The 25,623-nt window shown below is 49.9% G+C and overlaps 1 protein-coding gene across 2 annotated transcripts; it reads left to right on the forward strand.

Annotated features, from left to right (window-relative positions):
• The first annotated feature begins 13,372 nt into the window (after positions 1-13,372).
• On the forward strand, positions 13,373-24,664 carry LOC118970797 (sphingosine 1-phosphate receptor 3-like). Of its 2 annotated transcripts, none has more exons than XM_037009750.2 (2): positions 13,373-13,585; positions 21,164-24,664. In XM_037009750.2, exon 2 carries the CDS (start codon positions 21,210-21,212, stop codon positions 22,434-22,436), a length of 1,227 nt encoding a protein of 408 aa, XP_036865645.1. In that variant the 5' UTR covers positions 13,373-13,585; positions 21,164-21,209; the 3' UTR covers positions 22,437-24,664. The 2 variants fall into 2 exon arrangements, with proteins under 2 accessions (XP_036865645.1, XP_036865646.1); XM_037009751.2 differs by having other exon boundaries at positions 21,167-24,664.
• Positions 24,665-25,623: the final 959 nt, after the last annotated feature.

Below are 25,623 nucleotides of genomic sequence, written 5' to 3' on the forward strand. Positions count from 1 at the left end.
GCATTCTTCAACAAACTAAAGAAAATCGTTCTAAAATTCATATGGAACCACCACAAAAGACCCCGAATAGCTAAAGCAATTCTGAGAAGGAAGAAAAAAGCAGGGGGCATTACGCTCCCCAACTTCAAGCTCTACTACAAAGCCACAGTAATCAAGACTATTTGGTACTGGCACAAGAACAGACCCATAGAGCAATGGAACAGACTAGAGAGCCCTGATATAAATCCAACCATATACAGTCAATTAATATACAATAAAGTAGCCATGGACATACAATGGGGAAAGGACAGCCTGTTCAACAGCTGGTGTTGGCAAAACTGGACAGCTACATGCAAGAGAATGAAACTGGATTATTGTTTAACCACATACACAAAAATACACTCAAAATGGATTAAAGACTTGAATATAAGTCATGAAACCATAAAACTCTTAGAAGACAACATAGGCAAACATCTCCTGAATATAAGCATGACCACCTTCTTCCTGAACTCATCTCCTGGAGCAAGGAAAACAAAAGAAAAAATGAACTCATGGGATTACATCAAACTAAAAATTATCTGTACAGCAAAGGACATCATCAACAGAACAAAAAGGCATCCTACAGTATGGGAGAATATATTTGTAAATGATGTATCTGACAAGGGGTTAACATCCAAATTATATAAAGAACTTACTTGCTTCAACACCCAAAAGCAAATAACCCTATTAACAAATGGGCAGAGGATATGAAGAGGCAGTTCTCCAAAGAAGAAATCCAGATGGCCAACAGACACATGAAAAAATTCTCCACATCACTAGTCATCAGGGAAATGCAATTTAAACCACAATGAGATATCACTTTACACCAGTTAAGGATGGCCAGCATAGAAAAGACCAATAAAACAAATGCTGATGAGGCTGTGGAGAAAGGGGAACCCTCCTACACTGCTGGTGGGAATGTAAATTAGTTCAACCATTGTGGAAAGCAGTATGGAGGTTCCTCAAAAACCTAAAAATGGAAATACTGTTTGACCCAGGAATCCCACTTCTTGGAATTTACCCAAAGAATACAACTTCTCAGATTCAAAGAGACATATGCACCCCTATGTTTATTGCAGCACTTTTTACAATAGCCAAGATATGGAAGCAACAGAAGTGTCCATCAGTAGATGAATGGATAAAGAAGATGTGGTACATACACACAATGGAATATTATTCAGCCATAAGAAAGAAACAAATCCTACCTTTTGCAACAGTAAGGATGGAGCTGGAGGACATTATGCTCAGTGAAATAAGCCAGGCGGAGAAAGACAAATGCCAAATCAAATGATTTCCCTCATTTGTGGAGTATAACAATGAAGCAAAACTGAAGGAACAAAATGGCAGCAGACTCAGAGACTCTAAGAAGGGACTAGTGGTTACCAAAGGGGAGGGGTGTGAAATGGCGGGTGGGGAGGGAGGGAGAAGGGGATTGAGGGGTATTATGTTTAGTACACATGGTGTGGGGGTCACAGGGAACACAGTGTATCACAGAGAAGGCACACAATAGATCTGTGGCATCTTGCTGCACTGATGGATAGTGACTGCCTTGGGGTATGGGTGGGGACTTGATAATATGGGTGAATGTAGTAACCACGTTGTTTTTTCATGTGAAACCTTCATAAGAGTGTATGTCAATCATACCTTAATAAAAAAAATAAAAAGAAAATGGGACAGAAATACTAAACACCAAAGTGGTAATTGGCATAAACATTCTGAACTCATTGTCAGACCTGCCAGTCTTCAGAGAGAACTGCCCAGCTGGGCATTGGTGGGGTGCCCGGTGGCCTGTCAACTTGGCCAGCAGAGAGCAGCACTGTCTGCACCTGGGACTTCTGCTTCACGTGTGTGCCCCCCCCACACACACACGTAAACACATGCAGCTATGCACGTACACACACAAACACACACACACACACACACACACACACACTCCCTGCTTTTTGCCACGTCATGTTGAGCTTCAGGACCGCAGGATTGCTGAGCCCACGCTTCTCCCAGCTCCAGGCTTTGGGACTCACCCAAAGGGGCCACCTGCTTTCCCAGAGCCATGGATTTCCCTCCTGCCCACTTATATTAAGCAACCAAGGGTCAAACATTTTAATTTGGTGAATGAAAACCTCTTCACCTCTTGTTCTTTCCCTGTGTATCTGGTCCCCCTCCAGAGCTTCGACTGCCAGGTAAGCAAGCAGCAGGCTGGGTGGAGGGACACCAGAAGTCCCAGCTGTTTCCTGGGGACCCCGGAGGGCCAGGTCCCAGTGTGGGGGTGGCTGTGACATGCCTGTGTGACATCAGAAATGCTCTCCACATCCTGAACGTTACTGCCTTCACATGGCCATTTTAATTGTGTGAATTTTAAAAAATAAAACTATCAATTTATGTAAAAAATTGGAATAAATAGATATCCCACCCCCTCACTGAGAATTTTTTTTTCTCAGAACTACATATTTTCAAAGCAGGCCAGCAGAGTGAATGTAAACTGTGCTTCCCCTGCGTGGGAGAAGAGAACACCCCCACGCTCTTGAGACTGGCTTAAGTGGTACAAAATCCACAGGAATGTGCTGCTTCAATGCAACAGAGATCCACACCCACCCAGTTAAGTAGTCTGGGTCTGGAGGCAGCTGCAGGTCCAGGCTGGGATGAAGGGTAGGGAATCAGGGAGCATTTACCTCTCCACTGTCCAGGAGGGGCCATGGAGTGAATTCCAGGCATGGAGGTCTTCCTGCAGGAAAGGTGCCTCCTCTGGAAGCCAGAATGTGTGTAGGACTTAATGAGATAGGGAAGGAGGCAAGCACTCAAGGGGGCATGGCGGGGTGGCATGTGCAAAGGCCCTGTGTTAGGTGGTAGCCTGGCAAGGAAGAGGTTTCCACAGGTGGAGAGGAGAGGGCTGAGAGAACAAAGGGTAAGCAAGGCAAGAGGTGGGCTGGAGCCAGGACATCCTGGGCACCAGGGAACATGGGGCACCGGGCCGTGAAGCCAGTGCTGACTCTCCCTCAGGAGCTGGGGAGCCAGTGAGAGGAAGGGGGTGACCATGTCCTTCTGCTGCAGTGTGAGGATGAATGGGGGGAAGCTGCATATGTGTATGACCATTACAGAAATTATTAACAAGAAGGTCCCAGCTCCCGCCCCAAGGAAAGCCAAGGTTGGCTTCTAGTAAAGCTGAATTTGCCTGCAAAGGGGAGTGAAGGTACATCACAGAGGGAGATGAACAGATGGAGGAAAGGACTGCCAGGAAGAGGTGGCCAGTGCTGACAGTTGACCGAGGGGCGCAGGGGAAGGAAGGGGCGCTGGTTTTAGCAACATGGGGTCCTTGGAAACCTCAGCAAGGGATATTTGGTTGGAGCAATGGGTCGAGCTGCATGGGAGAGAACTGAAGAAAGAGGGAGAAGAGGAAATAGTAACATCAAAGGAAGGAGAGGAAAGGCAGCTGTGGGCTTGTCCAGGGAGCAGCTGTTTTCTTGCTGTTATTGTGTAGACCGAGAATGAGTCTGTGAGTTAAGGGCCAAGGGGCTCTCCGGTTGGACATATTGCCTGGACCACACCCTTGCTCCCCTGCGACCTCACCACGATGTCTGTGCATGCACACAGCTTGACAGTCAAGGCACAAGGAGACGTGGACCAGAGAGCAGGGAAGAGACACATCAGCAAACTTTGGGACAGGAAACCTGGAGGAAGGGGTGGACAAACCCAAAGTTTGGACTTGAAGAGAGAGTGCAAACCCCAGGCAGCCTCAGGATCTGGGCACTGGGATGAAACTGGAGAATCCTACAACATCCAGCTCCCAGAGACAGCAATACTGGATGTGGCTAGAGAGTGGCACACTTAGACCAAGTGGGAACAGCCGAACAGGAAGCTGACCGCAGACTCTTCTCCTGGCTTGGCCCCTTTCATTGCCAGTGGTAAGAAAGGACGAGGAGGAAGGGTACAGACAGCAGCAAGCCTCCTGCAGAGCCGCCATCCTGACTCTCCTTCTCAGGCATCCTGGGGTTTGCTCCTGTGTTGGATTTCTTACTTCAGGGCCGGGGGCTGTTCTCTTAGCTTACTCTCTCATTTTGCTGAAGCTCATCCTCAAGTAACTCCCAAGAAAGGGGGCAGAGGAGGTGAACTCCTTGCTTTGTCTGAAAACATCTTCTTAATCCCGTTGCATGGGGCTGAGGGTTGGCTGGGTGCAGAATCCCAGGCTTCACTGCTGTCAAAGCTGCAGCAAGAGGTCTAGGGCTGTTCTGCTGACCTTTTCCCAGTAGGTCGCCTGGCCTGTCTCCCCTCTGCCTGAATGCTGTCAGTCCTTCCTACGCCCTGCGTTCTGAAAGGCTGGGATGATTGGTAAGGAATCCTTTACTCATGGTCAAGGCACCTCCTGAGACTGGAGACTTGAGACCTTCAGTTTCAGAACTGCCTTCCCCTCTGTTTTCTCTGTTGTCATGCTGAATGCTGAATTCCCTGGATTTACTCTGTAAATGTATTCTTTTATCCCCTATTTAACTTTTGTCTTTTTACTTTAATTACTGGGAAATGAGTTTTGTTACTTTATCTTCTAGTCCCATCCAATGCATTTTAAACATTTCAACTATTATATATTTATTTCCCCCCAGCCCCACCCCCAGGTTGTTAGTCTGTTCCTTTTTCATAACTCCTGTTTGTGTTTTATTAATGCAGTATTATCTCTGTAGCTATTAGGTTTGTATATTTTCGTTATCATAAGATCTTTTTAGTCACCATGAAGATCTCTCTCATGATGTTCCTGTACATCCACACCCACGTCTCCCTTACCACAAGCCCCCTCCCAGTGCTTGACCTCTTGCCCCCACTACTGTTCTCCATCTCCACTTACGGCATATACCGGGAGTCCTACAGCATGTGACCTACAGAGACTGGCTGTTCATTCAGCATGATATCCCTGACATCCATCCAAGTTGTGCATCAACAGTGGATTCCTCTTCATTGCTGAGTAGTACTCCATGGTCTGAAAGACTAGTTTGACAGCTTACCTATTGAAGAATGTTTTGATTGTTTCCAGTTTTTGTTTATTATAAGAAGAACTGCTGTGAACAATCTTCTACAGATTTTCTGTGAACAGTTTTAATTCCACTGGGATGAATGCCCAGAAGTAAAATTGTGAGGGCATATGGTACTGCATGTTAAGTTTTTTAGAAAAATGTCAAACTGTCTTCCAGAGTGGCTGTACCATTTTACATTCCCATCAGAGTGATCCAGTTTCTCCATACCCTCACCAGCAATTGATGTTGGCACTATTTTTTGTTTTAGCTATTCTCTTAGATATAGAATGAATTTCACCATGACCCTGATTTGCATTGCACCAGCCCTTATGGCCAGACATATGCCTATTCTCCATCTGTATTCCTCTTCATGCCTCTTTCCCAATTCCTATTTGGACTGCCTTTTTTTTAACATTGAGGTTTGAGAGTTCCTTATGTTCTCCTAATACGAATCCTTTCTCAGTATATACTTTGCAAATAATTTCTTCTGGTGTATAATTTGTATTTTCTCCCTCTTAATGGGTCTTTTGCAGAGCAAAAGTTTTAATTTTGATGAGCTCCAATTTACTTATGTTTTTCTTTGATGGAACATGCCTTACTTTCATGTCTATGAACTCTTCACCAAACCCCAGGTCCCAAAGATGTTTTCCTACGTTATCTTCTAAACAGTTTGTAGTTTTACACTTTACATTGACATTTATGATCTGCTTTGAGTTAACTTTTGTGTAAAATGTGAGGTTTAGGGCCAGGCACCTTTTTTTTTTTGCTTATGGATATCCCATTGCTTCAGCAACATTTGTTGGAAAGACAATCATTCCTTCATTGAATGGTTTTTGCACCTCTGTCAAATATCAACTGACTCTACCTTTGTGGGACTATTTCTGGGTTCTCTATTCTGTTCCATTGATCTAAGTGTCTCTCCTGCCAATACCACAGTCTTGATTAATGTAGCTATATAATACATCTCAAAATTTGATAAAGTGATTCCTCCCATGTTCATTGTTTTCAGAATTGTTTTAGCAATTTTCATTCCTTTGCTTTTCCATAGAAATTTTAGAATAATTTTGTCTATTTCTACAAAACATTTGCTGGGATTTTATTTAAACATGTGTATCAGTTCTGGGGAATTGACCTCTTTGCTATGGTGAGTCTTTTAATCCATGAACATGGTATGTGTCTCCATTTATTTAGATCTTTGATTTCTCTTTTCAGCACTTTGTAGTTTTCAGCATACCAGTCTTGTGCATGTTTTGTTAGACTTACAACTAAGAATTTCACCTTTTTTGTGATAAGTTGTATTCTATTTTTTAATTTGTTTCCATATTTTGAATTCTAACATATAGAAATGCAATTGGTTTTTGTATGCTGATCTTGTATCTTGCAATCTTGCTTATTAGTTAGAGGGGTTTTTGTGTGTTTTGTAGATTCTTTGAGATTTTTATGAAGACCATCATGGCACCTGCAATGGGCATTCTTATTTCTTCCTTTCTGATCTATGTGCCTTGTGTTTCCTTTCTTTTCCTTACTGTGCTAGCCAGGACTGACAGTGCATGGTGAACAGAAGAGGCAAAAATGGGCTCCCTTGTGTTCCTAGTTGTTTGTAGCCTCAGCGGAAGGAATTCAGTTTTTTGCCATCAAGTACATCACCCATACGTTATTTGCAGATACATGCTCTTATCAAAGTGAGGGAGGTCCACTCTGTTCCTAGTTTTCTGAGAATTTTATCGTAAATGGATGTTTTGTCAAATTCTTTTTCTGCATCAATTAATATAATCATATGGTTTTTCTTCTTTAGGCTATTAGTATTATGAATTTTATTACTTTATTTCTTAATATTAAGCTACCATTCAATTCCTGGAATAAGCCCAACTTTGCTCTGGTAAAAACTATTTAAAACTATTTTCATATATTGCTGAATTCTACTAATATGTTTTTAGGAATCTATGTGTCTATATAAGGAATATTGGTCAGTATCATCTTTATTGGTACTATGTATGTCTGGGTTTGATATCAGGATAATACTATATACAATAATTTGGAAAGTGTTTTTATTTTCTGAAAGTGATTCTGAAGAATTAGTGTTAATTATTTTTTATACGTCTTGGTAGAATTTTCTGTGAAACCATCTGGCCCTGAAGATTTATTTTTTTAGAACTCATAAATAAATTCCACTTCCTGTTCAAATTGTTTATTTCAACATATTGGGAGAATTGGGGTAATTTATGCTTTTCAAGGAGTCTGTCTGTTGTATCTAAGTTGCCAAGTGCACATGCAAGCGGTCGTTTCAGGTTTTTCCTCATCATCTTTCTGATGGCTGCAGGGCGTGTCCTGGCAACTTCCGTTTCATTCCCAATACTGGTCATTTCTGTCTTATCTCTTATTTTCTTTATCAGTCTCACTAGAGGTTTGTCAATTAATGGATCTTTCAAAGAACCACCTTTCGTTTAATTTTGTTTTTCTGTTTTAAATTAATTAATTTCCACTCTTAGCTTTCTTGTGGCCTTCCTTCTGTTTGCTTTGGGTCTCCTTAGCTCTTTTTTCTCATTTCTTGAGGTGACAGCTTAGATCATTAATTTGAGACTTTTTCCCTTTTCTAAATTCAGCTTTTTAAAACATTCTTTAATCAAGAAGAAAAGTTGTTGCATAGTTCCAATTCAATGAAAATGGAAGAAGCTTTTCACACATATGCATATTGTATAAAGTTGCAGTTTTATTAATCCCTGTAAACGTCCAGATAGCAACATTGTACCCACTGAAGGCAGTACAGTGTACCATGTTCCAGATACAACTCTGACACTCAGAAATTCAATAGCTTCTTTATAAATTCGGACTGAGGCTAGAAAAAAGATTCCCAGCCCTCTTCCCACTACAGCATCCAGGCTGCGCTGGCCATCGTCCCGGGTAGGAGCAGGGGCTGTCTGTCTATAAAGGATCTGGGCAGATCCCATCCAGTTTCCCCAAACAAGCCATGCGCATTCCAGGTCCAAGAGCAGGTATGGAGGCCGGCAGCACCACGAGTTTGCAGATGGTGCCCCAACTCCCCTTCTTGCCCTCAGGGGTCAATCTCCAGGCCCTCTGTGTGCCCCCCTGTATTGGTCCACGCACAGAGGGCTTTCAGGAGGGTTGCAACTTCCAAAGAGCTAAAATAGAGCCACGAACTCCAAATGAACAGGGCATTCCCACTCTGCCACCTACCAGAGCAAATGGAACACCATTTGCCTGTCAGTTTTTTCTGCTTAAAACCCACAGGCCTTTGATATTGGGTGAGTGAGGAAATTGTCAATTACTATTGGCACTTACCACTCCTTCTTTCTCAACTCCCACCACCAAGCACACCATTCCACAGCCAAGAAAAAGGGAAGTTATTCACCAGTGTTGCAGACACTTGTTCAAAGGGCCAGGGGCATGGGAGGTATCACAGAACTGGTCCCAGCAGAGAGCAGACAGGTTTGCACGTACCTGCCCATCCACTGTGGGCTGTGAATGATTGTATAAACACGGCCTCGGCTCTTTTGTTGAATTATAATGTAAACAGTGCGTGTAAACGGTCTTCCGCGAGGGGAGAGTGCTGCTCGAACAGGCCCCACCACGCGTGCCCTGTGGGGCATCTGGGAGGACAGCTCCTTTCTGGGACTCATGTGACTCAAAGCATTGGGGCTGCGGAAGACTGAGTGACTGGGTGGTGGGATCCAGGTGCAGGCCTCGGCACCAGCCCTCAGACCCCTCCTCTGTTGAAACAAGCGAGAGGCGCCAGGGTGCCTCCACCCAGCCTTTCTCCTCTTGCTTTCAGAACACAGGCTTCTCCTGAACACACAGGAAGGTGCACGCGCACAGCACAGGAGACCCTGCTGCCTCCCCAGGCCGTGTCCACATCTCCCTGGCTGGCAGTTCCCACTGAAGCTTCTGCCAGACCCACCCCGTGTCAGGCTTGGTCATGTGCTAGAGCAGCTCACGGAACTCAGGGAATTGCTTACGTTTACTGGCTTCGAGTAAAGGGTACAAGTCAGGAACAGCTGGGTGGAAGAGATGCAGGCGGCAGGGCACGGGGGAGGAGCGGGGAGCCTCCACCCTCCCAGCAGGGGACAGAGCTTTCCACACCTGTTGTTTAGGGGCTTATGGAGGTTTCATCATGTAGGCAGCAGTTACTAACCCACGGGCATTGGAGATTCGCTCCATCCCCATCCCCTCTCCTCCCTGTGGGTAGGGGCGGGACTGAAACGCTCTAATCACTGGTGGTTCCTAAGTCAACAATCTCCATCCTGAGCTACCTAGCCCCCTGCCCCTACCAGCAGCAGCCTCATTAACATACAGAAGAATTTTAGGTCTGTGCCAAGAACCAGGAACAAAGACCATATATTTATTTTGTATTATGCCACAGGGCCCACCTGTGTGTTCTCTATAGATGGTCAGCCACATCCCCTCCCTCACGGGAGTACAGTCTCTCTGCGGCATGTGCACACACCTGCACACATACATCCACACATATGCACAATCACACAAACACACACAAAGTTCACATATGCCCACACACACATGCATATGTGCACATTTATACACACGTCCCTTGTGTATATATGCACACACATACACAGTTTCACACTTACATGAACACACACACACACACACACACACACACACACTAGTGCAGCGTCTGAGTATTAGAAGCACCCTTAACAAAATACAAAACATGAAAAGAGCAATTCCTGGCATCTCGATTGACTCCTGGCTGACAGTGAGGGTGGAGAACCCTGCGCATGAAGCATAGAGACGAGGACAGGGAGGTAGGTAGTGACTGTGGAAGTCACAAAGCCATGCTTTGGTTGCTGTCCCTGTCAGCAAACGAATACCTACTGCAAAAGAGCCAGAGAGCCAGAGGCTTTATTTGGGTCCAGGCAGGATTATTGAACTGAAGGTCAAGCTTCGTTTTGCAAATCCATATCCAGATCAGTGTTTTAAAGCTGTTTCTCGCCAGTGCTGTGCAATGATTTGCATCATGGTGACCTGTCGGAGAACCACAGACCTGGGTCCCCAACATTGCCTGTTTCCCCGGGGCTCCTATCTACCAGGCACCCTTCCCAGGTTCCCGCCCAGGGCTCCCTCTGCAGGTTTGTCCACGTCACACCACATCACCCTGCATGGTGAGGGGCGGCCCCCGAAGACCAAAAGAGGGGTGCACATATTCACTCAAGATAAGGGCTGAAAAAGAGCTACAAACCAGGGTGCTGCAGCTTAATTCTGCCCTGCGGCCTGGGAAAGGTGTTCCGGGCCCCAGGAGGCTGAGGCTGGGAGGGAGGGGAGGAGGAGAAAAGAGGGGCATTTATAGGGCAAGTGCCTGGCCTTCTCAGCCCCTCAGCTCCTGCACGGCGCTCCTGCAGCGCTGCGGCTCTGCTGGGAAAGGTCTCCCAGTGGGTCAGAGTCTTAAAACTGGAAGCGCCTCAGCCACGCTGCACGTGCTTGCCAGGATGCAGCGCAATGTTGGGAAGGTAAATGTGTGTCTTTTCTAAAATTACAATTAAATGTGTAATATATCACAATATGTAAATATTTGTTCAAAAGATATTTAAGTGGCTTTCAAAAGTATATAGATATAAATCAGACTTTTTCTCTTATTCCTATAAGCCTAGGTTTGATTTGATAGCCTGAGCACAGAAGTGAAGATATTTTTAAATTTATTTAGCACCATTTTATTTTTCTCCAATTGTTCATTTTTGAAAAATTCAAACATATAGAGAAAGGGAACACATTGTATAACACATTATCCACCACCTAGATCCAGCAATTGCTAGCATTTTGTCATATCAGCTTTATGTTTGCATACTGGTTTGCTCAATCATTCAAAAATAAGCTTCAGATGTCAAGACATTTCATCTTTCAATAGGTCACCAGGCGCCTCCTAAGAATGAGGGCATTCTTTTCAATAAGCATTTTGCTATTATCACACCTAAGATTAACACTAATTCTGTAATATCATTCAAAACTCCATCCATATCAAAATGTCCCCCAAATTCATTCAAGATGTTTAGTTGACCCAGGAGTTGATCAGGGTCCATGCTTGTTATAAATGTTGCTTCTCAGCTGTTTGTATACTGGAACATTCCTGTCCTTTTCCTGACACTGATTCTTATTAGGAGACCAGACCAGCTGACTGGAGCACGCCCCTTTCTCTGGGCTTGTCTAGTTGTTTCTCCCCAGTGTCATTTACCTTGCTGAGCTTTCCTTTCTCTTTCCTGTAAATGAAGTGAAGGCTACAGGCTTGACCTTTATTCCAGCTAAGGATTTTCAGCAGAAACAGCATCAGTTATGTTGTGTGCTGGATTTTACATCCCGTAATGTCAGTGTGAACAGTGCTAAGTTTGATCCCTCATTAAGGTGCCAACATCTCAAGGTCTCCACTGAAAATGGAGAATGCTTTTCCTTTCCAGCTGGCACTGGGTGATTAACCAGATCTCGGTACTTCCACTGCAGTGTGCATTAAATTGCTTTGTTCTACTCAGAGATTTCATTGAGGACGCATAATGGGCATTTCCTAAATCTCCCCTCCCTGTCTGTCCATGAGATTCCTGTAAATTCCTCATTAACCACGAATGCCCAGGGGAAGACTTACTCAACAGACTCCTAGGAAGGGCCGGTTTTCTGGAGAGAAGTAGTGAGAGCATATTGTCTCTAGGGGTTATGGGGGGCAGAGCCCCACACCCTCCTTGTCAGGGTCTAGTGTCTGAACTTTAATGCCAAGGGAGGCGGGACACAATATGGGTAGGGCACTGGGTCAGTGGGGACGGGAATCTTTGGGGAAAGAGCCCTGTCTGAAGAGTTTCTGGACTGCCCGTCTGTTAAATCCTGCATCTCCCTCAGTGGCACCTGCAGTAAAGAGCCTGGTGGCTTCTCAGGGCTTCTGGAGTCCAGGCTCTGAGAAAGGTTTTGGAGGCATCACCAGGCTTCAGGTTGCCCTGTTACGTCTGTGTTCAGACCTCCTCCAGTGAATAGAGACAGGGGTGCCCATCAGAACTCCAGTTGGCTCCCAGTGGTGAATTAACGTAGTGCTAAGTCACTACTGAGCCGGGTTGTTGATGAGCCAGCTGACCCCTTGGTCAGGTGCAGCCACAGTGGCCAGCGCGCTGCATTAACCCCCCCTGCGAGCCGCCAAAGAGCACAGACCCTCCTCTCCTTTGCTTGGCCTGACGCTGCAGGAGTGGGGAAGTGGAGGCACATTCGGTCCCACCTGCAGTTTGGAACAGAAACGGCTTCTCAGAGATTGCAGGGAACAAACACCAGGCCAGGTTGGAAGGCTACTTTGCAGAGGGGCTCGGAACAGCTCAGGCAACTGGATTAAGTGGGCACAAGGGCAACGCCAGCCCTCCCCTGAGCTCCAGGGAAAGCCAGGGAAAGCCCCCAGGGTATCCAGGGCTCAGGGTGGAGAAAAAGAAGGCCGCACCAGGGGCGGGTGCTCTCCTGCCCATTGGGCTACGCAGCCCCAAATAAGCATCTGCGTGTGGCTCTAGGGGGAAGGCTCGCGGAGAGACTCCGTGGGAGGCAAGGGCGCAAATCAGGGGCAGGTAAGCGTCCCTGCCTCAAGGCTCCGCACCCGGCTCCGGGTGGCCACGCAGCCCCCGACCTGGCTGCTCTCAAGGCACGGTTTGCGGGCTAACAGGCCTTCTGCCTCACCCACACCCGCAAGCTCTTGGGCCGGTGCTCGTTCCCTCCCTCCGGTCTTCACTTTCCCTTCCAAATGAAAGCTCCGCAGTCGCCCCCGGAGAAGGTAAGCTTCTATTCACACCCAAGGGACGACTCCACGGGCGCCCGGCGGGTCCGAGAGCTGGGCACGCCGGGGTCTGCCCGGCGTCGATCCACAGGCAGCGCCCGTGAAGGCGGACGAGGACCGATCGGGCCGGTAACAATGGCAGAACCACCATCACAGCAATGCAGGCGCCGCGGGCCCCGGCCCAGCCCGACCCTGACCCTGTTCCGACCGGCCCGGCTGGGTCCTGGGCCCCGGGGACGACAGTCTGGAGTTCGCCCACGCACGGAGCAGGGTCCGCAGGCCGGCCAGAGGCGGGGGACGAGGGGCGAGCCGGGCCCCGAAGAGCGGCGAGACGGGAGGGCGCGGGAGGCCTTGCAGGACCCGCGAGGGGGCGGGCGCGGGGATGGGGTAGGTGGGGAGGGGTTGGAGAGACTGGGAGGTGGGAGTGTGGGCTGGGCGGTGGGGAGGAGCGGGGAGGTAGGCCCGGGTCTGGGAGGTGGGGAGGGGCCGGGGACAAGGTGGGGGACTGGGGATCGGGAGGGATTGGCGTGGGAGGGGCTGGGGAGGGGCCGGGGGCGGGGCGGGCGGCCGAGCGCAGGCCCCGCCCGCGGGCCTCCGGGGAAGTTTGCGCTGGGGCCGGCGAGCGGAGAGTCTGAAAGGGTCGGGCCGGGGACAAGCGACAGGCACTCGGCGCCGAGCGCGGTGTCTGGACTACCCGAGCTGCATTCCCGCGGCCCGGGGACGAGCCCCAAGTCCCCCGATTACCCTGGTGTCCCAGCCTAGGCTGCATGTGAGCGGAGGACGGAGCCCGAAGCGCCCTTTCCAGATGGAGGTGAGCGGGCGCTCCAGGGCGCCGGTCCCGGGGGTGCGGTGGGGGCGGCCGGCCCACTGTTCACATTGAATTCCAGCAGATCCCGGGCGCGACAGGAGCCTGTGCGGGCGAGCGCACCACTTGGGCATTACCCCCTCCTCCAGCCCGTACATTCCGGTGACCTCGCCACGGCTCCGGGACAGGGGGTGGCTCCGTTTTAGCTGCTGTTGGAGCAGTTAGAACAGCTGCGTCTTAATAACCCGAAGGGAAGAGAGGTGGCTCTTCAAGGAGACGCTCCACCCGTGGTTTTCCTGTGACAATTAAAAAGTTAGGCGCCCTCCCAGGATGGAGACTTCACATTATGGCGAACTGGGGACTCGGGGTGTGTGTGGTTGCAGTTCTATTGGGGAAAAAATCGTTCTCTTTAATTTCATTCGCCACAAAATTCCATTTTTCCTTCTATTTCTGAAATGAGGCAAGCAGGGCCGGTCAGAATCCCTCAAGAAGATAAAGGCAGTACAATGCAATAATGAGGCACCCACGGAAAATCAGTATGCCACGTTCATAACTGGGATACAGCCTGGAGAAAGTGCAGGACAAGGCCTTGAGCCAGATGCTGGGAACGTGGGCGAGCTTCGCCTTTTCAGCCACCCTGTCTGCAAATGGTCAGTGTCTCTCTCTGGCACTGGATACTCCCAGTGACATTTCCTGGTGGGTTTTTATGTTTAGATGTAAGAGGGGGGCTTCTTGTTGGATTTTTAAAAGGAACACGCTTTGCTATGCAGGTAAAGGGGAGCAGTGTGAACACAGGGTTCTCCTGGAAGATATTTTGAAAATGGAAGGTCCTTGCTGCACCTGGAGCTGAGGCTCTGAGTGCTTCCAGAATTAGGCATCTTTCTGAGTCTGGGCCTTAGAGGTGGCAGACACTGTTCTGAATTTTTTTTCAACGTTCTTTCCTTTCTTAATGAAAATCTTGCAGGCACTGTTTAATCTAGGAATTATGAAAAGTCCTAGAAAGAGCCAGGACAGGATTAGGTTCTGCAGAAGTGTGACTAACAAGGATGGCCGTGCCCACAGCTGGTAGAGGTGGCGGGGGGCTGTCTTTTGCGCTCAGGAGCAGTGGAAGTGATGGACCTACAATTTCTCTCTCAGCTGGTGCACAGCTCGGCACCAGAATGAATAATGCCACAGAAGGACTGACCGCATGCTGGGTTTTCTCAGCAACAGGTCATGTCGCACCTGCTGCCTACTGCCTTTGTCACCTGAGGCCAGAGACCTAACCTGCAAAGTCAGCCCTGAGGAACCTCCCCTCCCATGTGGGCAGAATGATTTCTCAGCCAGTTTTCATCTTTGAAAATGTTGCTTTCCTTTTTGCATTTGGGAATTTCCCTAAGTGCATGACTCTCCTAATTTTCTGCCACATGTGGAACCCCCATTTCCTGCAGAAGGAGCCTTAAGTATTGGCTAAATGACTTTCCCAAAATTCTGGGACTGCGTTTCCTTCCTCTGGAAATTCTAACTCGTTTAATTCCATGATATCGCTTCCATGTTCCTACAGATGCTTCAGTATCTATGGCATATGTGTGTATTTTTTTTTTTTAAGTGTGAGAATTTGAACAGGCCATCATCTTGAAAATCTGAGGATCTCTCTACTACAGAACCCTTTTTTCTGCCAGGACTTTGGGTCATGACTTAGATGCCGTGACACATAGCTGGCCAGGCACCCACAGACACAATAGGTCAAAACCTTAGCCAGAACCTATTTTCTCACATTTGGCTTAGTGATTCCTTTATTAGGTTTGGAGCCATTCCATATTATTTCTTTGCTATATGTTTTCTGTGCCATTAATTAATTGCCTTAAGAGATTTTCATAAGCTCTTGGAGATAATATGATATCCTGAGTGGAATCCGGTCTGGTTTCAGTTAATACATTTCAGTGATTGTTCTTACAGTGACTGACCACACAGTCACTTTTGTTTTGTTTTGCTTTTTTCACTCCATTTTTAAGAAATTGCAGCTGCATCTGTAAGAGCGCAGGCAAGAGGCCGGTCAGGTAAATCAGGGACAAGGTTGTGTGGTGCAGCATATGGTCCCCGGCTGGGCGATCTGGCATCTGGTCAGCACCGTGAATGGAGAGAGAGTCCTGAGTCAGTCAGCCAGGCTGTCTGGCCCTGAAGACGCCGCTCCATTCCTCTGGCATGAGGACTTCCCATTTGTTTCAGGAAAGCCCCAGATTAACACTCCAGCATTCTGCTAGCATACTAGCCATTTGGCCCTAAAGCATGCTGGTGACACTCTTGTCACCATCTAGATGAAGAGCACAGGGAAGGGGGTTGAAAGGAGCTTGCTTAAAAAGCAAAGAGAGTAAGCCCTCCTGTGTCAGAAGCAGTTCCCTTCTGGTGGGCCAGCTGGGCACCCAGGAGAGCCCCACCGAGGCAGGCCCTGGGCTCCAGGGTTAACCCTGAGCCTTGCTGACCTAGGCGATACCTTGTGGAAAAGCCACTGGTAGCAGAAAGCCTGACGGTAGTCATGGGCTCATAGGAGCTCTGTTACTGGGCCTGGAGCACAGCGCAGCCTGCAAGGCTGTGTGTGAAGCCTCCCGCCTGGACCACCTCTGAAAGCGGAGTGAGATCGCCTAGGAAATCCGCAGCGAGGGAAAACGCTCTCAGCAGAGGAATTTGCTGGGCACAGAGCAATGGCCACTCACCAGTTCCTTTCTAAATTCTTTTAAGCAAGCAAAAATCTTGACTTTCCAAGAAATGTTGCCTGTTGGCCAATGTTTAGTGCTTTAATTGAGCTTGGAGGATGAACTATTTGATTCCCCGGGAGGACATGCCGTTTAAAGCACAACAGCCTACATCTGGCCGGGAGAAATTTCTCACTGTCTTACTGTGCTTTTCTTCTTTGCCTTTGCAGAATGGGGGAGGGACGGAGACAGACCCCAGACTGTGGAAATATTTTCCTTAATTTTTTTTCTTCTTTTTATAGTTTGTTTATTTTTCAAATTGACGTGTGTAGAGAGTGAATGACCAGCCTAGAAAGCACATCTGGAACTCATCGGCCAACCCGGGCTTGCCCCTCCCCAGGGACACACCCCGTAGGGGTGGAGGGGAGGGACACATGACTGGAACAGCAGGGTCTGACCTGGGTGACACACAGGGAGCCACCTTCTAGAAAGCGTTTATTCCTTCTTGGCAAAAAGGGAAACTGCTAGTGTTGAAAAGCCTCGAGGATCCCGATTTAATGGCAAAAGTGCAGTCTTCCTAGATAATGGTATTTGGTGAGTAATCTCAGGGCTGCTCAGGTGCAGTGCAGGCACCCCTCACTCATGGTGCGTGAGGCAGAGGGTGCTGCAGGGGTCGAGGCCACCTGAGTGCAGCTCTTGGGGGTGCAGCCCTGCCAATGGACCCAAACCAGGCCTGCTCACGGGTGTGGCCTCTGGGAATCTGGAAGGCCACAGTGAGCACAAGCACCCCTATCCTGTCTCCCGTCCCATGCCCCGGCTCTCTGAAGACATGCAGATGGTCGGCACTGGTCACGTTTTCCAGCATCAGGCCTCATGGAAAGTAAGCAGTGATCAGGTTTCTACGAGGTAAAGGCAGGTGGTGGCTGCTACGAACCCCAGACACTCATCTTTTAAAACAAAATGTAAGTGTTTCTGTGTAAATCCTGCTCTCGGTGGGGACTTGAGCTCCCCACAAACACCAGTTTGCAGGAGGGCTGGCTGAGCCCTGAGCCCCTGCAGAGACCATCCACATCAAAGCCCATCCTGGACACCAGCACCAGTGCTTGGAAATCCAGTGTCCCAAGGAGATACAGGTGGGTTCTCACTGTGAGGATGCCCTCCACGGCCCTCGGAGCACTGGTTCACAGCGTGTGAGCCCTGGCATGGAGGCCACCCCATGTCTGTAGGTGAAGACAGTGGTCCATCTGTCCACATGATGGGAACAACGCAGTGGAGTCACTGCCCCCCCACATCTGTGCACAGGACTGGCACTAGTGTGCAGCTGGGAGGGAGGCGCCAGGGCCAGTGGGTGCCTCAGTGCTCCATTTATGTGGAGTCTGGAACAGGCTGCACTACTCGAGGGAGTGAGAAGCCCAGCTGACAGTCCCATGGGGTGGGGAGTGGCTACAGGGGCTGAGCTCAGGGTGCTGTGTCAGGACCCTTCTCTGTGGGTTGGGACAGGCTCTTGCCAGGAGTGCAGTGCCCCACACGGCAGTGCAGGATGGATGTGCTGGGGAGGCCTGGTGTCCCACCTTGCCCTGAGCAGGGCTGGAAGGCTCTTGGAGATTTGGCATGGGGAAGGGGCACTGCCTTCTTCCCAAAAACTCGAGGTCTGTGCTGCACCCCCTCATGGTGGAACTAGAACTCCTCTGAGATTCTTTGGCCACACAGAACGATGCTCAGACGCACCCAAAATCAGTCTGGCCTTTTGCCCAGCACTAAACTGTCAAGATGGGGCCAACTTTCTAATGCTGGTAATCCGAGGAAAGGCAGCTTTTAGATTCCAAACAGAGTGGGATACCTTCTAGTTACCCAAAACGTGCAGAATCACACCTCACAGTCTCCTGAAAGATTATGCCTCTTGAGTGATGAGTATTTAATTGTGGGAAATGACAGATCAAGTATCAATGGGAACATACGCTCACCCTCCAGAGCCCCGGTTCCGGCAGGCCCCCGGCACAGGCCCTCTGCCGCACTGTGGCGGTGCTCCTGCTGCTCAGCTCTCACTGCTCACTCGCTCTTCTGCTCTGCTTGGTTCCATCAACTCTGCACCTGCAGGGAGAGAAGAAGAAGATGTGGGTTGGTGTGGGCTTCCTCCTCTCTTACCCCTGTGAATTGGGTACAGCAGTTTCACGGGGACTCACTTCTCCGTGCTGTGTGAACAGTCATGGGCTGGGGGTGTCTGGCGGGGCTGGGAGGTGTGTAAGTCTCCGTGGAGTCTTCCTGAAGACAAGCTTTGGATGTTCTGGGCATTCTGACCCTTTCAGAAGTGATGCCTGGAGCTCTCCTCCCCAGCTTGGTTGTAAATTCACGTGTGATGTCTGCTCCTCATCCCTTTAGGGGCTACTGGTGTGTTCCTATGATTCAGACTGCTCGGGTGCCAACTCAGTTACCTTCATGACTCAGCATGTTAACCACTGATGTGCCATTATTGCTTCTGAGACAGAAACCCCTGATGGGGGTGCCGATGTCCCTGAGACATCTTGAGGCAAACTGGATGTGGCGTAGTGGAGGGGTGTCCACCTGGACATGGCAGCAGGCCACCTGGCATGGGGAGCACATGGAGGCCCTTGGCCAGCTGGTGAGCCCACTGTGTGCTTGGGGTGCCGGATGGCACACGTGTGGTGCGGGATGGTGCTGCCCGCGTGGGGATGCTGCGCCTTGCTCAGCAGGAGGTGGGACTGACTCTGGGGCATGATGCTAATGGGCTACCTGTCCTGTGCCTTCGAGGCCCAGGGCCCAGCTGGCAAAGCCGGGCATGGGTTCTCCACTCACGGGCAGGTAGGGATGAGCAGATAAGCAGCGATAATTTACTTATTGGCCTCATGAGCGTTGCAGGCGCTGTGAGTCTGTGAGCGTTAAGTAAGCCTCTCCAGGCAGAAGGCTCAGTGACTGTCAGCTGCCATAACTATTTCTAACTTTTAAGAGACAACTTGCAATTTGTTTTAAAAAGTGTTACACAGCCTCAGAGAAAAGTCAGCAGGGGCTGGGCAGGAAGAATCTGACCTGGGGCTTGAGGGACAGACAAGATTTAAATGAAAATGGAGGGGTTGCTGGGGGAAAGCTGCCATCGAGTGGCCTGTCCAATTCTGGGGCTCCTGCAGACAAGGTCTGTTGTCCTTGCTGGGATGCCGTCCAAACTGGTGGGGAGGTCTGCCTTCTGCACAAGGCAGCAAGGTGCCCTTGGCCTGCGTAGGCCATAGTTGGGTTGCAGGCCCTGTGTGGCCTCCAGGGGCTCACTGTAATGGGGGGAGATGCTGGCAGGTTCCCCCAGCCCTTCATCATCAGCCCAGCCTTGGAATTTGCCTGCTCCTCCCTTTGTAAGTTACAGAAGTTTCTGCCACTCTTGACATTCAGGCTGACCCCCAAGTCCTCTGCGGCCTCAGACAGCTGTCACGGGGGCCGAGAAAGGGCCAGGGGGCAGTTCCAGGCAGAGCACAGGCATCGGCTCAGACACCAGGGCCTGTGCGTTTCCAGAACATGTAGCACATGGAAGCTCCCGGATGTGGAAGAGATCGCTGTGAAGACGTGGAGGACTCCCCCTTCCCGATCTCTCAGAACCCCAGCTCCCCAGTCTGGTGGAGGTGGGCCCAAGGGCCGGGAGCCCTGGCTGGAGCCCCCATTCCTCTTCCACAGAGCAGCTGCCGCGCTGAGCCCTGCTCCTTCCAGGAACCGAGGCCCTCTCTGGCCCTGACTGGCACCTGGGAATGAGCTGGTGGGCGAGGACTTCAGACCCCACCACACCCCAAAATACAGAGTCCAGATGTCCATGTATCTGAACCAAGCTCAGATCTGTGACTTCAACATCACAAAAGTGAAAAAGAAAATTTCCACTGGATACACACAGCAGGCTGTTCTGAATTCACCTCATTTGCTCTTAATTAAATAGTCCTTTTAGTTGAAAAGCAGTGAGTCCACGGAGAGCTGTGTCTCTGGTAGCTGGTCTGCACCACTGTGGATGTCACAGGAGGCGATGAGCATCACCATGGTGAGGGTGCGGAGACCCAGATGGGGGCAACGGTACGACTCAGCCATCGAGGGCCTGGCCCTTGGGCTCCCCACCTTCACTATCTCACTAGTGCTCCCGAGTTGTCGTTGTAGTGCATGTGCGCCGAGTTAGGTTTGGGAGTTTAGACGCTGTATCTAAACCGAATTTAAGCCAGATTCAAAGTCTGTGTGCTACCCCTTGCTTTTCCCTCCTCTGATTGCGGGAGAAACTGATGCCACTTTCACAAACTTGTGTTCCCTCCCACCTTTGCTCCATGCTCAGCTGCTCACCGGAGAAGCGGCCATATAGGTTGTGCGTGGCCTTAGGCTGGCCCTTCCTTGGCCATGTGGTCCAGCCTCAGGGCTCTGTGCCATGCACGGCTGGGGGCCATTTGGACCCGGTCTCCATCCCTGGCCCTGGAGCCAGAGGATACCATCAGTGAGGTGGGTGCTGCCCACGGTGTCACTCCAGACTCACCAGGAAGGTTTCAGAAATCAGGCAGGTGCCTTTTGGAGTCCATTCTCCTTTTTGTCCTAAGATAATCCTGATTTTCTCCCGGTGACTGGGTGTAACAGGTTACTGTTATTGGACTGGGGAGCATTTCAAAGTGCTGTGAGGCTTCCGGATAGAAGTTTTATTTGGGTCTGTATGTCATCGTTACCCGAGTGAGTAGCCATGACATCCATGCACGATTTTGCTCCGGGGCAGCTGCAGACACCAAGGTGCTTGCTTCGGTCCCAGTTACTTAGGAGGGGTCCTCTCCGGGACCTTACACCACCGGCTATCCAAATGCTTCAGTGTTTTGTTGCCTTTCTCCAGCTTCATTATTGCTGCCTCTCATATGCGGAGGTACTTCATCTCTGGCGCCCCTCTCTGATCTTTCAGCAGGAGCCTATACTCAGCACCGGCTGGGGCCTGGCCTGGGTCTTTGATGAAGCCTGAGCTGCTGTGCTTTTTCTGGAGATGGACGTTCCCAGGGCGCCCTCTGCCGGATCCTGGAGGCAACCACTGTGAGTTTCAAGTGATGGCGACTGTCCTGTCAGCGCTCCCCAGACTTTCCCCCTGGAATGAGACCCTGCACCGGCATTACAACTACGTGGGCAAGCTGGAGGGCAGGCTGAGAGACGCCCCTGAGGGCAGCACACTCACCACTGTGCTGTTCTTGATCATCTGCAGCTTCATTGTCTTGGAGAACCTGATGGTTTTGATCGCCATATGGAAAAACAATAAATTTCACAACCGCATGTACTTCTTCATTGGCAACCTGGCTCTCTCTGACCTGCTGGCCGGCATCGCTTACAAGGTCAACATTCTGATGTCGGGCAAGAAGACACTGAGCCTGTCCCCAACGGTGTGGTTCCTGCGGGAAGGCAGCATGTTCGTGGCCCTCGGAGCGTCCACCTGCAGCTTGCTGGCCATTGCTATCGAGCGGCACTTGACCATGATCAAAATGAGGCCTTACGACGCCAATAAGAGGCACCGTGTCTTTCTCTTGATCGGGATGTGCTGGCTCATTGCTCTCTCTCTGGGTGCCTTGCCCATCCTGGGCTGGAACTGCCTGCACCACCTCCCGGACTGCTCCACCATCCTGCCCCTCTATTCCAAGAAATACATCGCCTTCTGCATCAGCATCTTCACGGCCATCCTGGTGACCATCGCGGTCCTGTACACGCGCATCTACTTCCTGGTGAAGTCCAGCAGCCGCAGGGTGGCCAGCCCCCACAACTCGGAGCGCTCCCTGGCCCTGCTGCGGACCGTGGTGATCGTGGTGACCGTGTTCATCGCCTGCTGGGCCCCGCTCTTCATCCTCTTCCTCGTTGACGTGGCCTGTGAGGTGAAGCAGTGTGCTGTCCTGTTCAAGGCCCAGTGGTTCATTGTGCTGGCTGTGCTCAACTCGGCCATGAACCCCGTCATCTACACGCTGGCCAGCAAGGAGATGCGGCGAGCTTTCCTGCGGCTGGTGTGCGCCTGCCTGCTCAGGGGCCGGGGTGCCCGCTCCTCACCCACCCGGCCCGCGCTCGACCCCAGCCGAAGCAAATCCAGCGGTAGCAATAATAGCAGCCCCTCCCCAAAGAACAAGGAAGACCCTCCGCAAACAGCTGCCTCACCTTGCATAACAGACAGAAACGAGACTCTGCACAATGGCACCCTTTGCTAGTGAGGGCGTTTGCTCCCCGGAGCGGGGTCCTCCAACCCCTGCCTCTGCAGCTGCGACCTTATTTATTGCAGGCCTTGTGTCTGGGCCTCTTCCAGAGCTGTGAACAGGACGTTTAACTTGTCAGCAATTAAAGCCTGCCCAGTGTGGACGTCTGTCAAGGAGGGGACCCAAGGACTTGCCAGCCCTCTGCAGTGTAGACAGCATGCCCTGTCCAATTCAGCTCCAGAATCTTCTGGAGGTGCCCAGCTGCTGCCCTCATCAGCTGCCTCCCCCTGATGCCCAGAGAGGGAAGGAGGCGGGCACATGGTGCCCAGGGTGTGTCCCCATGTGGGTACAGTATGTGGCAGCTGCACGCAGTGCCGACTGCATGGACCATGTGCTGTGTATTCACCACGTCTGTGCTGCGGATTGCTCGTGTTCCCAGTGTCCACTGCTGGTACACGTGGGAGCTGCCAGCACAGCTATGTAACAGGCTGGCCAAGTACTTTCTGATGGAAGGACAGGAGTAAGGATACAGTGCGATCGAGGTGGACATGCCGGTCCATTTCTCAGACCGATGGGAAGTCTGGTGTTAAGCACGTTTTGGATGCCCAAATTCCCATAAAGGGGGTTTGTCCACAGCTGGTCTCAGATGCAGGGGTCTGACCCCAAACAGTCCCAAGACACCCTGACATCTGACAGATCCTGGAGAAATCCCCTAAGCTCAGTAGTGTCTGTCCCCAAGGGGGCTGCTTCACTTCTCCACAGAGTCATAAGCTCATCCAAAATCCAAGTTAGCCAGATTACATGATTGTTTTGGGGTTTTTCCAAATCACAGAAAAGCCAGCCAGCGTCTTCCAGCAGCCTGTGTCCCCAGAGAACCCGGAGAGGACCCGCAAGGGAGAGCTGGAGGATGGACGCCTGGCCTGTGTCACCTCCAGCTTGCAGAAGCAGCCTTCTGTGCATGTGGGCACTCTGGCCACGAGTGCAGTGAGCAGTTTCTTTTGAAGTCGTGGAGGCCTACGAGATGGCACTGTGATCTCTTGTTGAGTTTGATTCTGTATCAGAAAAGCACCAAGTCAGTACTACCCCCCGCCCCCACCGCCCCGTGTGGTCACAGCTGAATCGCTGGGGCTGTGAGCATCTCCCGGCTTCTCGAAAGCTGACCCTGACAGGCACTCTTAGGGCAGCTGAAGCATCAGATGAGGCTCCTGCTGTGCATTCGTCAGAGGAATGTGAAGATGCTCTAAGCTTACTTTTTAATGGAGGTTGACCCTGTATCTTCACCTTAACAGGGATTAGTTAGAAGGCATTTTGTCCTTCCCAAGGACTCTGCAAGCCACACACACGTATGAAGGGGAGCACACACATGTGTAGAGCTCTCACTGACACAGCTGACGTGCTGAGCTCTTTGGGAAGCAAAAATGAGACAACCTTCAAGAGGATTCTTACTTGGGTAAACCCACATCATAGGTCTTAGAGATTGTTAGGTTTGATGAGAAATTTGCCTGAGTAAAAAGGGGAAGAGAAATCTTCATTTAATTTTTGAAGAGAAATTGACTCCCGTTTGTTACCCAATGCCAGTGCCCCTCAATGAGGAACATTTCCGTGGGGCCCGGGGGATCCCCATGTACTGACCAAAGACTGTCCTCATTTTTGTTACTAATGAGATAAATCCTATTTATAAGGAGATGCTTACCAGTGGCATTTTTTTGCCTTCTTTAACATCACTGAAAAGGACCTTCTCTTATCAAATAGCTTGAGAAAACCCAGGGCATTTCTAGAAAAGTTAAGCATTAGTGTGCACTGGGTTAAGAAAACAGAGCAGGGCTTCAGAGAGCCAGAATGTTGGCTGTTACACTTTCACGTAGGTAACAAAATGACTTTAGAGCTTCCTATCTGAAGGGCTTTGGGGCTCCCTGGCTAATATTTGTAACACCTTGCATGATAACCCCAAATCCCTTTTAAGATAACACAAAAATTTCAAGCAATCTGAATGAAAAATACTCCCCAAGAGATACTTGTGTTCATTTGACATATGCAAAAAAAAAAAAAAAGGATCAGCTTTAATACCAACGTGTCATTCATACATATGTCTGTCCATTCATATACGTACCCCAGGGCCGGATAGCAGTGAGGTGATTCACAGCCGTAGGGAACTAGTGCATTCAATCTCATTCAGTTAGTGGCCTTCACTGTGTCCCATGTATGTTTTCTAAAAAAATAAAACCAAAAAGCCTTTGTTTGAACCTGTTGTTGGGGATCATTGTAGGAGGCTAGCCCTGTGGTGTGCAGAACCCAGCCTGGGTTCCCAACTGCTCCCAGGGTCTCTCCAGGACCGAACCACTCCTGGAGCCTCAGTGACCCTGCCGTCCTACACCTCCACTAACAGAGTGGGTGGCAGTGTGGCTTTGGGTATCAGGGTGCATGCTGCCAATGTTAGCAGGCTAGCCTGCTTTGAGGAAGGTCAGTAGAGTGCCCTTCATTAGGGAAAGGGTTGGAAGTTGTAATAGTCAATGTATAGCCAAAAGGGATGCAATATTCGGTTCTGCCCCATTTCCATCAGGAGAGAAGAGTTCACAACCAGCGCCTTGCAGGCTGCTCCTTACAAATGGTGTTTTATTTAGCCTGTGTCTGTGTGTCCACCCTGTGCTCGACATAGAGAGGCCAGTGCTCCACGTAACTGGTGTGGCGGTGCCCCAGCATGGCCAACGACTGCAGCCTTCTGCCACTTTTGGTTCTGCCCAAGGCCGACTAGGCAGAAGGTGAGCACAAAGCCCCATCAGGAACACTTCTGCCAAGCTGCTGCTTTCAATCAACACCTCTGGCAGATGGGCCCTGGCTTCACTGTGATCAATGGGGTTTTAAGGGGTGTCCTGGGAACAGCAGAGTATCTGCTTTCTGTGCAAAGGCTTCAGAACCCCCTCCTCTCCTTTGTGAGGCGATACAAGATGCACCACCCAGATGAGAGACTTTTCACAAATCCTTTATTGCCTACAGACTTATATCAACAGTCATTTAAACAGTTAACAATATAGAAACAGATGTTTCTCTCTACCTGACCTGTGGCTATTCTGCACTGGCAAAGAGCCTTTCACAAAAATGTAACAGGTGTATTTTCTAGAACACTTAAAGTTAAATTACCAAGTCAATGCTTTTAAGTTGTATCTATGCTGGCAAACCTCAAACCCAAATGTTGTTGGTATCT

The sequence above is a fragment of the Manis javanica genome, chromosome 2 (genome assembly GCF_040802235.1).
Source record: "Manis javanica isolate MJ-LG chromosome 2, MJ_LKY, whole genome shotgun sequence".
NCBI classification, from domain to species: domain Eukaryota; kingdom Metazoa; phylum Chordata; class Mammalia; order Pholidota; family Manidae; genus Manis; species Manis javanica.